The 14,932-nt window shown below is 34.0% G+C and overlaps 1 protein-coding gene across 5 annotated transcripts in view; it reads right to left on the reverse strand.

Annotated features, from left to right (window-relative positions):
- Positions 1–322: 322 nt before the first annotated feature.
- CPEB3 (cytoplasmic polyadenylation element binding protein 3) overlaps positions 323–14,932 on the reverse strand; it is a 94,299-nt gene continuing 79,689 nt past the window's right edge. For all 5 annotated transcript variants that reach the window (XM_070946570.1, XM_070946573.1, XM_070946572.1 and 2 more), the window contains 4 exons: positions 13,141–13,259; positions 8,775–8,889; positions 5,630–5,811; positions 323–4,118 (listed from right to left, as the gene is read on the reverse strand). In XM_070946570.1, coding sequence (XP_070802671.1) covers positions 3,891–4,118; positions 5,630–5,811; positions 8,775–8,889; positions 13,141–13,259 — 644 coding nt within the window. In that variant the 3' untranslated portion in view covers positions 323–3,890. The remainder of the gene's footprint in view (positions 4,119–5,629; positions 5,812–8,774; positions 8,890–13,140; positions 13,260–14,932) is intronic.

The raw sequence follows: 14,932 nt of genomic DNA on the forward strand, positions 1-14,932 counted from the left end.
GGTTGGGTATGGAAGAAGTGACTTAGCCAAGCCTTAATGCTGCGTAGTTCCATTTATATTTTTCACCCTTGCACCCACTGTGCAACAGTACTGGATGTGCCCATGGTAATGGTGAGGAAGCAAATTGGTAGGATGCTAAACAGCCAAGACCTGTTGTAGACCTGTTATTTCTACAGATTGGAGTGAATTACAACAGCAACAGTGTTTTATTAACATTGGTGTTGTACAAATCTAGACAGCGAACTGGTACTGTGACATCCCTATTGTCTTCCTAAATCATTCTGATAAAGGAAAAAGCTTCTAAAAAATATCACATCATTTTCCTGCTTCATTCTGTAATTTTATTGCCCAATTATTCATTACAGTTTTTCAATCATTTCACATATCCAACCATTTTCACACCATTGTAAACCACATCAGCAAGTTAATACATAAAGCTTTGCATTTCAAAAAACTAGACACTTTAGTAACAATATTACAAAGGTTTTTTAGCTTCAAAAATAACTGAAAATGAAAAAAATAAACTTTTAAAGAATTAGCATCATAAAATTAATTTATTCCAAGTAAAAATACAAAATAATATTAATGACATTGACCAGATATGAAAGTCTCTCCCAGAAACAACTATATTAATGGTTGAGAAAGCATTCCTTAAAGAAAATCTGAAATAAAAATGAAAAATATGTCAATGTTTAAATTTCTCTTAGCAAAAAATCTTTCTAAAAATAACAATGAAAATCTGTCTCAGTACAAAGGCTACATTACTATTGAAAAAATACCAGCATGAAGAAAAGGTACATATTTGACAGTAGAAAAATGATCTTAGTGAATCACAATGTCTAAAGTTTGCAATGAAAATAAATTTGCAATAAAGATTTATGCCTTTTTTCTTTTCTTTTTCTTTTTTATACAAACAGTACAAACAGTATTGCACATAACAACAAATAGTCGAGGTTAAGTTGCTTTCAAAAAGAAAATCGACTAGTTCAAGTCTCGCATCGAGGGAAGGCCACGAGTGGGCCTGTTGTACCCAGGGGCTCCTTCATCCAGTTGCAGTTCAGAACACTTTGTTTTAAAAAATAACTTCTTTTCTGGAAGGACCCTCTTAGAATAATGGGGTAAGATATTAACAACCGGGGGGGGGGGGGCACATTCATTTACAAAACAAAAGGGGACCTTGTTATAATTTAATAAACTAAAAATTATCTTTAAAAAATACAAACAGAAGAACTCTCACAATTCTGGTCAGTCGTGCATAATCGCTTGATTATAAATATACAAATTAAGGGCAAAACAGGTTTTTCACCTTCTGTTCACAACTTCCAGCACCAAAGCAGTTTGTTTTTAAATTTCCTTGCTGTACTCATTTTAATCTCATCGTTTTACATAACTTCCAGCATCTCTTCCCCCCCTTTTTCCTTTCTTTCCAGCTGTTTGTATGTGGAAAAGGGATATTTCTTCATAAATGTTTAATTGTTTCACATAATTAGGTAGACTTCGGTAGGATAGCTATGATCTTCAATACAGTTATAAAGCTCTAACTTCTTCATTTTCAAAAACGCAAATAAGCATGAAAAAAATAAAGTTACCCATCTGTTAAATCATTTCCTCACAGAATTAAATTAATATATATTTTTTCTGAATAAACTTACTTAGAAAATATTTTCTTTCCTATATTTCAAAATTGAGGTATTGCAAAAGATCATGTCAGTCAGAAAGCATGCCTTTTTTCTTTAAAAAAGAATAATCTGCCAACTATTGAAAACTGTCTAGTTACAAAAAGTAGTGCATAACAAATCTTGTATAGATGAAAAAAGAAGGGAAAAGAAGAAGAAAACCCCAAACAAAACATAATAGATTGCTGGGCTAGATAAAGCAATATCACAAAAATGCCCAGGAGAAATTGCAAAAGGGATACCAAGAAGAATGAATATTTTTAAACCAGTAAAAAACTATTTTTTTCAACAGAGAAAGATTTTCTCCCCCTCCCACCCCAAGCCAATAATTCCAATCGAATACTAAAAGAAAATGTAGAAAGTTACAACATTAACAAGGCCATCACAACACTCAAATAATGGGGACATTTCAAAATCTACTATGCGGTGCCATATCCAGTCAGACTGTCCCCAGACCTCCAAAACTAGGGATGGGGTGGGGGGAGAGAACAAACCCACAGAAAACCCAGAAAAATAATGTACACATTCTCACATTTTCATAAATAGCACACTAATATGTGTTTATGTGTTTGCCTTGTAGCCCCATATTATATGCTAAAAAAATGTCCACTGTTCAGATTAGATTTCAAATATATTCAAGCTTCACAGGATACATCCAGGATTTAAGAAATTAAATATCATACCCAAGTTAATTTTTGTATGCAGACATTTCTTTAGCACCGCTATTCCCAATCAAAAATGGGCCCCGTTTTATCAGCCGCTATCTAAGCTGGTAGTGTACATATGCTATTGTGAGCTCTTTGGTTTCCTGGACATGGGCTGCAGCTACATAAATAGTGCAAGCGTTTATGAGATAGGAACTAAGAGCTCAACATTTATTTTGTGAGTGTGCATATGTATTTGTGTCTATGGTTGAACTTTCCAAAGAGTGTGAATGGTAGACATAGAGGCTTAAACAGTTAGTTTGATCACAGTACTAGACATAATCACTTTACTATATAAAATAAATTGCACAATATAGAACAGAGCACCGCAAAGTACTTCGTCTATCATTCACAAATCTGTTTAAGGATATTTCTACATCTATTCTTTTTAAAAAATATCTTGTCGTAATATAGGTGATACGGCTATGGTTTGATTTTAATTTCAGAAGCATCTATATAGACTTAGACATGCCTTCCTCCAGTCAGTAACCTGTGCGTGTGTGTGTGTGTTTTAAATTATTTTATTGAGTACTTTGTAGCCTACATAGAATCTTAATTGGTGCACTGTGGGCAGATTTTTGTATTAGACATCTATAAAAAAAATTATTGCATGCGTCAACCTGATTAAACATGCAGTCAAAACTATTGACCTTCCTTGGAAGCTTTCTGAATGCTCTACTGATCTTCTTTCAGCAGCCATCACTGTTTTAAATCACATAATTATTTTTTTAAATGATACCCTAGCTTGAATAGAGTAATGTGGTATTAGTAATACCATCTTAATAGCAGCAAAAGCTATTGCAGCATACATTTACATAACACTAAAAGGCCTAAACAAATAGGAAACCCTCAGCAAAACAGAAAAGGGATGGGGAGGTGGGGGTGGGGGTGGAGAAAATGTGATCCGGCTTATGAGGTATCATCCTTATCAGTAAAAATAGAGAGCAACTAAATATTGTTTAGGGTTATTCCTACTCTGAATGATTGCTGAATATCCACTGTAAATTTTTGCTACATCTGCCACCTACTTGTGAGTGTTACCTTTGGTAAATCATGTGCTAGGGGCAAATCAAAGTTTCTGAAAATAAGTGCATGCTCCAGTTTTAAAATAAAAGTACATAATAAAAAAAAAATCTTAATCACATATACACCAACCTAGTGGAGGCTGATGACCATAGCAGTCTACTTATTGTTAGCCGTGACAAGTCTCAGGTAAGAAATTAAGGTACCAAGCAGATGTTTGTGTGAATCAAAGTGCAAAATCAGTACAGTTACACTCTGCTAGGCTTGTATTATACTGGACATAGCGTTCAGTAATGTGACTGTAAATAATCATAATCATCATCATAATCATCATTATAATCATAACCATCATCATAATAAAAAGACCCATCTCTTCATTAAAGTCAAGGATGAATGCACAGATTTCCAGAACACAAAAGCCCTGAGGCAGCACTCCTTTCCCCTTCAATCCAGTTGGCTCCAGTACTGCTGGCCTTCGGCCCGGGCCTCAGCTCCAACGGAAGGGCACGTGACGGGGCCGGTCGCCTCCTTCCTTCACAAGTGGCTTGTGGAATTCTCGTCCAGCCCGAGAATGAATGCTCGCCCAACAGTATTCACAGTAATACTGCAAGCAGGTAACATTGGCACAAAAGAACGGGGCAAATTTTCCGCCACAGCGAGTACCCTGGCATTCATCACACATCTGATCATCAAGCACGTATGGCTTTACTTCCACCTGTAAAAGGAGACAGGTACAGAGTCAGTCAGTAAATAAAGAGCATTTGGGAATGAGCCTTGCACATCAGAATTGAGCAGAACCCCATAGGGCAACCTTTCACAAAGTAGACAAAAGCCAGAACGCCCTAGCTTTAAAATGAGGAGAAATGGCTTTTCAGCTTTCAGACATCACATATATAGAATAGGAGTGGTAATTTGAATTAGTTTATCTTGTCATATCATGTTGCAAATTTAAAAAACTGTATCAGAAAAAAATAACTGATACCACTCTTCTCATAAATTGTAAGTCTGTTATGGCACAGACCCTGTAGACATAAGCTGGTGGAGATGGCGGTGGTGGGAATACAGTTATCTCAGCTGATGGCTACACTTGAATACAGCCCATTGAGTGAAAGAGGGAGGGTTTTCATTTAGAAGATATAAAAATATAAATAACAAACAGACATGGAAAAGAGGAGAGTTATCAGGGTCATATATTATTGCAATTATCTCTTGCAGATCAAGGAACAAGAAGAATGAATAATGGGCAAGAGTTCCTTGTTATCAATCCTGTGGCAATTCTCTTGGCATCAACATTCTAGCTATTGATTCCAGCAATTTTAGCTCAGGATCACAGCTAAATTTCCATATTTCACAGTATTTGTAGGAAAGCTTGGTTTTTGTTACGTAAATTACCAAAAAAATTCTGCCTTTAATTTAATCATTGTTAAAATATTACTGTCATTTCTTTTCCTATACAAGGAATGTTTAGCATCTCTTTTTTCTCAAGTTTAACCTCACTAGAGATTTAGAACGGAAAGGCCTATACAGATATTCCTCACTTACTGACCACATTGGCAACTCTTTTGCTAAGTGGTGCAGTTGTTGTGTGATAGCATGGACTGGGCTGACTTATGACATCAGTTCCAGCTATGGACTTTAATCAAATTACTGTGGGTCATTAAGTACAATGTCATGTGACCATAACTTGTGACTTCTTCCAGCTTCTCCATTGATTTTGCTTATTGGAAGTTGGTTGTGAGGGTTAAACAGACAATCACATGACTGTGGGACACTATGACCATCATAAATGCATGGCAGTTGCCAAGTGTTGTGATGGCTACTAATTTGAGGACCAGTTGTAAGACTAATTTTTTATTGCCATCATAAGTTCAAAGAGATGCTGAACAAATAGTCGGAAAGGGAAAACTATCTGTAAAACTATCAGGCATATTTATGTTCCATGTTAAAATATATTTAGCCTTAATATTTTATTAGAAGTTCTACCTTTCTCATACTGCTTTATTTTTCTTGTAAACATATTAGACACTATCATCAAAACATGTACTCCCTATCTATTCTAAAGCATTTTCGAAAAATGTACTATTTATATTATAGTCTTAGTCTCTGTAAAGCAACTTTTAGCCACACTGGATAATCCTGGATTATAGATCAATGAATGGTGCAACTTCACCAGGCATCTGTGCAACATGTCTGAAGAGTTAAGCCGACCAAAGATGCTTCACTTACCCGTTTATCGATGTCATTGTGCTGGAGCTGGACAAAGCGTGCACTAATAGCAGCAATATAGCTCTGCTGATTGGAGAAAGCCACTCTACCAGCACCTTTGGGGTACTTTAACTCTGGGTCTGTATCAATGCCAGCATAGCAGACTCCTCCATACAAACGATCCATAATCATAGCTAGTTCAACTATAAAAGAACATGAATATGGTAAAATGGGCATAAATGTAATATTCAGAATCTCTGGCACTTCTATACTGTTACTACTGTTTTTACTTATTTCTTAGGAAGCGGATCCCTCAATTGTCTTCCATTAACTACAAAACGTTGAGAGCAATGTGGAGTGGCAAAAGGAGTTAGGAAGACCTTCCTCAAATTGAACATGAAGTAAACCCCCAAGAAATCTAATACAGAACACCCTCTGACCGATCACACAAGAGACAAACATACAGCAAAATTTGATTAGCCATAAGAAAATAATGCCATTATCAGTACACTATTATAACTAATAAAACACTGCAATTTCAATCATTAGAAGTAATCATAGGTAGTATTTCAATACATTTTTTCAGGAGTGTATGTTTAATTGAGATAATTAATGTAAAATATCAAATATACTTTGGATACCAAATATCCCAAGGAGGAGATTATTACCACCACTTCCAAAAACCTCTTCCTAAATGGCTTGACCTAACAATTGAAACTATGAGATACATGCCATATTAATAAAAATAGAATAGATGCATCAAAATCAGTATTCTGTGTTTTAAAAAGTCTTGAGTTGATTTTAAGTAATCAAATGGAACTACAGTAAAGCAATCTCAATATCAGCTATGGTTAAAAAGACCCATTTAAAGTAGAAGGGTACATCTGAGAAAGCAATATAAAAGGACTAATCTAATCATTATTAAAATTATTTAGACAATGGACAAAACTTAAAAGAAACAGTTACAAATAAAATAGCAAAGGCGGCCATTAATTAAACATGTTACAAATATTGAGACAAAAGCTAAAGTATTAGCCAATGCATAAGGAAAGCTTTCTCTTTGGGAACATGTTGTTTTTATTACTGGATTATAATAAAAGAAATCACGTGTCAGTGATTCTGTCAATAGTTGATGGTTGTATACAGCACATAATCTAAAGAAATAGATGCAATTAATTATTTGGGAAGAAGTCTCAGATCAACCTTTTTTAGAATAACAGTAGAGGTAATTCTCAATTACTGACCACATTGTGTCTGGCCATTCCATTGCTAAGTAATGTGGTCATAATATGAAAGTCATGTGACCATGCCAGACATACAATGTCAGTCCATCTGTTCCAGCTGTGGTTCTTAAGTGAATAACCACAGGCTGTTAAGCACAACATTACTGGACAGTAACTTCCTGTTAGCTTTTCTAATGAAGGTCACAAATGACCATAGGACAACGGGACACTATGACCATTGTAAACGCACGCCAGTTATCTAGTGCCCAAATTGCAATCACAGAGAGGTTGCAATGGCTACAACTTTGAGGACAGAGAGTCTCTTTGTTTAGTGTGCTTGTAAACTTTGAATGGTCACTAAATGTGTGGTGGATAAGGGAGGAATATCTGTAGTCATTCCCAAAGACAGGAGGTATCATACAGGCATTTCCTGATATACACTTATCCCATTAGTGTACCAAGATGATAAAATATGCACATCAATATTGGTCAATAGATTATACTCAATGATTGGTAACTATATTAATCTAGATTAAATTGGATTGATCAAGAGCAAATAGATTAGAAATCCAATTAGGTATGTTCTTAATATTCTATATGGAATTTAAAAACTGGCCTTTTTATTCTAGATGCTTACGAAGTCTGCAATATGTATGATAGTCATACCTTTTTTAAAAGGCTATTTTTTAAAAAATGCCAAACTCCAATGTGATTTTTATTCCCAAGAATGTCTCTGGGACCACCAAATGCCTCTTATAAACTATCTAAAAATGCTAAGCAGGTACAAGAAAGAGGACCCAAGTAAGAGAGAATACAAGTTAGTAAGTGAAATATGTACTTTGGAATTTGTCCATAGGCATCTGAAAAAGTGAGGAATAATTGTTTCTTATGTCATTATGCAAATGACAATTTACATTCTTATGCAAGACATCATGGGACAATTATATACTCTCATCACTTGTACAATGATGTCATAATACATATGTTATTTTGATGTCTTTGGGACTTATTACAGATGCTGCTAAACCTGTTATATCCCCTGGCAGGCATTTTGTAAATGGGAAATCCCTTCCCTCAGAAGTCATTTGTGAATATATGTCAAAATTCTAAATGAACCCATCAGTGCAAAAAAATTGGGGATCCGAGACATATACTAAAGAACTTGCACTTTGTAAATTTGAACTGAATACTCAAATATGTACCAAGAATTATCAGGATTTTTATTTAAAATAATCTGATATTTCCAGAGAAAGACTTAAATATTAACTATATATTATGAGGACTGTGGTAATCGTTTCTCTTTCATTTAAAAAAACCCTGAAGGATTGTTCAAATGCTTCTCCATATCATTTTTTATACTCAAATTTATTACTTTACCCCAGAGAGGAGTCTTTGATACTCACACAGTTTTCTCAATTTCACTAGTTTAAGAAAATTACTTTCAAGTTGAAAACTCATCATGACAAACAAAAGGGATTAGTAGTACTTTTATAGAAATAGCCATTCTTCACTTGAAATGACAGTGCTTTCAGGGGTTTTTTTTTTAAATATTCCCTCTTGAATTTAATATAGTTGCCTATGGTAACTGGAAGGACTCCTTTGGTGAAAACACCCCAAATCCTGTCTATAAGGATAAAGAGGTAGGATTGCAATGTTCACTTATTCTCTCTCCTGAGCTACAACCCCTAGTAATAGCTGTTTGAGAAGATCTCCCAATCATCCTGAAGAAAATTTGAAATATAGGAGAGAGAGAATATCAAGCAAAAATCACTTGTGAGATTACCCAGTTGGCTCCATTAATTGCAATTTAAAATAGAAACTATACAAAAAGAAGAGAAGTAGAATTTACTCATTTGAAATACCCTAAATAGAACTAGGCAGATTATTTTATCAAGCCTCAAGCAGTTTTTCACAATCAGCTGGCTTTTAATACTTTTACTCACCAGCTCGGAGGGGTCGTGGAACTCCTCCCACAAAAATAGTTTTTCTGGGATCTAAAGGTTGAGAACCATCCATTACAAAGTCACTGTCGCTTAAATTCCAAGGTCGAATTTGTACCTGAAATATTCCAAAGATCAACTTCCTTTTAATCTGCCTTTTGAAAATTAATCTAATACCAACAACTTTTATGCAATGTTTTATCTATCTATACATATCAAAATCAACTCATGGGCTAAAATGTTTTAGAAGTCCTCTTTACAAAAACATGTTTTCCATGAAAACTTGCAGTAAAACCATTAACAACATCTACACTGTGGCTTGACCTTGTTTCATGACTATATTAACTAAAGAACACAAAATACACATTAGCCTTTGCCAATATAGCAAGATTAGTCTCATACATTGGTTGCCTACCATAGAAAATGATAAATTTCTATAGACCATCCTGGAATCTCTTCGATCGTACTTTTACAGTAATGTCTGTCAATTATAATATCAACTTGTTTTGCAAGTAGGAAAAATTAGTCAAAGCTTAGTGTAAGAGGTTCACTTCTGAATGGCATAGCAACACAGAATATTAGGATAAGCAGAAAGATATACAGCTTACTAGTTTATTTAAGATGCCCACAAAATGTGTAAACCTATTCTCTGAAATATCAAAGCAACATAGAGACACTATAATATTAATACAACTTAGGTCAAATATGAAGCATCCAATATACCATGAATAGTTGACAAGTACAGAACAGAATAAGAGTTGTGAGTTACAAGATAATAAAGCACCTGCAAACATGAAGATGTAAAGATTTTGCTGTTGCAACATGAAAAATTTTGATGAAAAACACAGAACCTCAGATTCAGGTGCAGAACACAGAATATGATAATTCATAAACTATTCGATATATATCTTAACAAAGTACTCAACTTAGTTTATATCAGATAAAAATTTTCTATCCTTTCAATCTTGACTCACTCAGTTTTTCCTTTTATATGAGAATAAAGTCCAGGCTATTTTGTAGTTTACATAATTGTTCAGTATCTATAATTAATAACCTTTCTTTTACAGTATCCATTTTTGCTATTACAATCTAGGAAGCAATCAAATCTTAAATGCAGAAATATCCACATAAAATGATTCACATATATTACTGACCACAACTGGACTTTCAACTCTGACATTAAGTGATGTACCATATTTTTCAGAGTATAAGATGCACATTTTCCCCCCCTAAAAGAGGCTGAAAATTTGGGTGCATCTTATATTCCGAATGTAGCTTTTTCGAAGCTTTTTTCCAGCCTTAACAAGGCGCTAATGAGCAAAGCGATCTTCCAGCTTCACCTGCTTTTCTCATTGCTTCTCTCTCCGAAGATCAGCTGTGCTTTAGAAGCTGTTTTTTATCACCAATGCTCAAAACCAGCGAACTAATCTGCTGAAGCTGAGCAGACTAAGGACTCTAGCCAGATGAATACCTGGTAGGCAGAATTTTTTTTCCCCTATTTTCCTCCCCCTAAGGTGCGTTTTATACTCTGGTGTGTCTTATATTCCAAAAAATACAGTAGTTGTAAAATGGAAAATCACATACCACGACCATCTTATGATGGCGGTTTGGAAGTTCCATCTGCAGTCATTAAGAAAATCACCATGGGTCATTAAATTTGACATCATGTAATCATGGCTTGCAACTTCCTGCTGACTTTCCCAAGACTCTGCTTGTGAGGAGCTGGTTGTAAAGATTGCAAACTGTGATCATGGGACTGTGAGATATTGCAACTATCTAAATATATGCCAATGCCATCTTAGAGGACCAGTTGTAAGTCTCTTTATTCAGTCCTGTTGTAACTTCAAATGGCTGCTGAATGAATGGTTGGTAAGCAAGGACTTCCTGTATATGCATGTAGGATCTTATTCCAGAATAAATGATACTAGACAATCTAATGGCAGGGTTGAAGGGCCAGGTGTATCCCTACACAAAGCCCTAAATTACTTATAGATTCCTACAAAATGTGATGCTAAATCTATATATTCAAACTGGAATAGAGACAGAATCTGAACTAAAAATTAAAAATTGAACATATTGGATTTTTAAAAAATCAACTTAAAATAAAATCCTGCCTAGGAGAATGTGTTGAGCCAATCAACCCATTTGCTAACACTACACTATAAACAGACTCCATCTGTCTGTTCAACAACCCCATCTACTGTCTGACTAATATAGAATTGCCCATCTGAAAACCCTATTGGCCTGTCTCTTTGGGGCAAGATGATGTAGCAGGTAGCTATAGTTTGTGTTTTTATATCCTCATTGCGTGATTGTCCACTTGAGCCTGCCTCTCTGCTACACTCCTCCCAGTCTCGGGACCAATTCAGCTTGCTATGTTCCACCTCCCTTGAACTGACTAGAAACTGTAGTAAGGTAAGGTAAGGTAAGGTAAGGTAAGGTAAGGTAGGTGGGAGGGAGGGAGGGAGGGAGGGAGGGAGGGAGGGAAGGAAGGAAGGAAGGAAGGAAGGAAGGAAGGAAGGAAGGAAGGAAGGAAGGAAGGAAGGAAGGATAAGCAGATAAGCATCTGCTCAGCTGTCAGGAGCATAAAGATTCTGGTTCCTGATAAACTTGTAAACAGGAAAGGGATAAAGCAGTTCTTCCCCTTTTCATGCTTCTCAAATTAAACATGCACAACTCTGAACTAAATGCTTGTTATGATTTCAACAGATAACATATTAAGGTTTAAATATCTCCTTTAAAATGTCCTTCTATAAGTAGCACTATAAAATAGAAAGAAACCAGGATTACAGAAACACATTCCTAATTTCATTTTATATAAAGGGGTTTATATTTTTTGAACAACTGCCTCTACCATCTAATACCACATGTTAAATTCCTTTTAATAAGGAAAAGATTTTTAAAGTAATTTTAAAAAGTAATTTATTTACTTTGGGGGGGGAGGAAATGTAAAAACTCTTTATGATCCAACCCTTGAAAGACAGAGGATGTTCAAACAATATCCTCTACAATAAAAAATGTAGTTTTTGCTACTTAATAATGTTTTGAAAGCTAAAGGAAAGTTGGGTGAAAAGAGAATGCATTTATTTACTTAGGCTAAGTGATCTGTCTGAATGGAAAGCATTTAGTTTGTTCATTTAAGTGGTTAGTAGCTGAACGCAGATAAGCTAATGAATATTCTGTACTGAACATTTTCAAAAGAACAACAAAAATCTGATAAATCTTATATGTGAAATAAGTAGATATTACATATCCACAGCTAATACCATTTTATTTACTGTTTTAAAATTTCATTCTATGTAGAATTTTTATACTTTCCCCTCAGTAACAATATAGGGGGAATGTTGGAACTTATAAATCTGAAACAATGAGTCAAGTTATTTTGTGTTATTTGCTGTATTGGGACAATCACTCTGTTTTCATTGACTTTTTTTAGTAAATAGTCCAATATTTTACATTTCCATTATTGTAAGCCAACCTTTTTGAACTGAGCAGCATATAATGTAAGCCATATGTTTATATACTGGTCAATTCCATATATATATAAGGTATATTATTATTGTTATTCCTATTACTCAACTGAATGTAATATGATACAGGCAAGAACATGCTATTTGATGCTTCTATGCTAGTTATTATGATTCCATGTCATTGTATATTATGAAGTACATTGCTCGCTCGCTCTCTTTCACACACACACACACACACACACACACACACACACACACTGTGTATGTGTGTGTGTGTATGAGAAAGAAAGAAAGAGAGAAATTGTATTAGTTATTAATTATGTATTAGTTATTAGTGCTTGTTTGTTATGTATGTATATTTATATTCTTATTTGTTTGCTCAAGGAAAACAATAAAGTTTTAGTCATCAATCTAAACAATTCAAATGTATGGTATCTCCGCAATTCTCTTGTGGAGAAAGTAACATAATTTGAACCTTAAGTCAGCAGAATGTTGCAATGCTTACTGAACTCTGATCATAATGAGTTTAAATAGATATGCTGAATGAGTAAAATCAGCACTGAGGTAATTTTATTTTGTCTTCTTGAATCTTAATTACAGCTGTTTTGTTGAGATGAAGAATTTTTAAACACATGCCAAAGACGAGGACAGAGTGTTTTAGGATTCCCAGTGTACATAAAATGAACATAATGGACAGTATAATGGATGCAATGATTATATTTGAATACACAGATGACCTTCAATGTAACCTTGAAGGTTACCAGTACTACCTTAAGAAGATTAAGCAAACTCAGGATTATAGTCCTAAAACTGCCCTCATCAAACTGAACAGGCAACTCCTTTTCAGAACATTTTGTTTCAATTATTGAAAGAAATGACAACATTATAATTTTACTTACTGGTTTGTCCTTAATAGTGGGACTTGATACACATAAATAAAGTTTACCATCTTCTTCTAGACAGGCATCTATCAGAGCTTGAACAGAGCTTTCTTCCTGGAATAGCAGAAAAGCATAACCTTGGAGGAAAATAATAAAGTTAGTAAATACAAATTATAAAAAATACAGTACAAAACAACCAGATATAACATGAAGGTTGTAAAATAACACAGTATTTTCAAAATGTCTTCAAAAACACAATATCCCTGACCCCAAACCATAACATTACAGGTTGTCCTTGTTTAGCAAACACAATTGGGACTGGCAACTTAGTGGTTAAGGAAGAAGTTGCTAAGTGAAAACACAATTGTGTTTAGGATCTTACTTCAGCTTATCTTCACTTTATAGACAAGATGGAAAATGCAAGGAATGATCATAATTTTACTTTTTTATCACCACTGTAACTGAACAGTTGCTAAATGAGGCAGTTTAACTGGTTGCTAAACAACGACTATATGTAGTTATTTTTTCACGTTTTTAAAATTCACTTATAGCTATCCTGCCAATAAGCAATCATGAAGTATCAAATATTTAATTGAAATCAACATATAGCATATCTATAGCATTCCTATAATTAAGGAGAATTGTCCAACCAATAATTAAATAAGGTTAATCTGGAAAGACATGTTCTTGGCAAATCTATGCTGACTGCATATATTTATTGCATTATTTTCAGGGTTCTTATATATGAATGTGTTTATTAATTGCTCTAGGATTTTCTAAAGCTATCTATATAAGATTGAATGATCTATAGATTGCTGGATCTTTTTTTTCATATTTTCAAAGACGGGGACAAGATTTGTTCTCCGCTCATTTTTTCACAATTACTCAAGGATCATATATAAAAATTATATAACCAACTCCTTTGGTATTCTAGGGTACAATTTTTCTAGCCTAGAGTTTTTAAACTATTCACTTCATATTATAGGGTTTATTCTGGCTTTCACAATTATCTATGTATCAAATATTTTCTTATTAGAGACAACTGAACCAAATTAGTAATTGGGTAGTTCTCTGTTTTCTTTGTTTCTTGTTCATCTCTCTTATTTATGTTTTGGTTTAGCTTTAGTTTTAAAAAGTCATCTGTGTGCAACCATTTATATAATTCATAGCATTCCAATGTTCTATCTATAATTGTAAATGATAAACTATGATTATGAGATTGGACAGAATTGATTTTCCTTTAAGAATGTATTTATATTTTATTTGTGATTTTTTTTTCAGTAACATAATATTTACATAATAATAGAAATGATATTGTGAACTAAATAATCATTAGAATAATAGAAATTACATATAACGTATTTAACAGAGTAAACAACATACCTAATTAATGCATGTTATAAATTCATAATAAATTAACTAGCACTATAATCTGCTAGTTAAATACACGCAAAAAAAGTCACTGTTTCCTTAGTAATTTTATAAATAGGAAAGCCTGATAAATTATTCGGTATCATGCACAATAACAATATCCCAAGGATAATATCAATAAATTTGATGGATTAACAAACAGGAGGTTGTTTGGGAACTAAAGGTTAAAATTTGAGCATCTGGAGATGTCTGGAAAAATCAGAAGATGTTAATTGTTTCAATAGATTAGGAAAAACATAACCATTCTTATGGCATCCAGCAACTTAATAGCAGAATAAATAATTATATTCTAATTATATACCTCCCATAAGAATGTGAAACATGCAAAGGAAGAACAGTAATGCAGACAATATTTTTATTTGGCAGCTACTGTATATAG

Source organism: Pituophis catenifer, unplaced genomic scaffold (assembly GCF_029215685.1).
Source record: "Pituophis catenifer annectens isolate HBS135680 unplaced genomic scaffold, rPitCat1.0.hap2 SCAF_6, whole genome shotgun sequence".
Lineage (NCBI taxonomy): Eukaryota > Metazoa > Chordata > Lepidosauria > Squamata > Colubridae > Pituophis > Pituophis catenifer.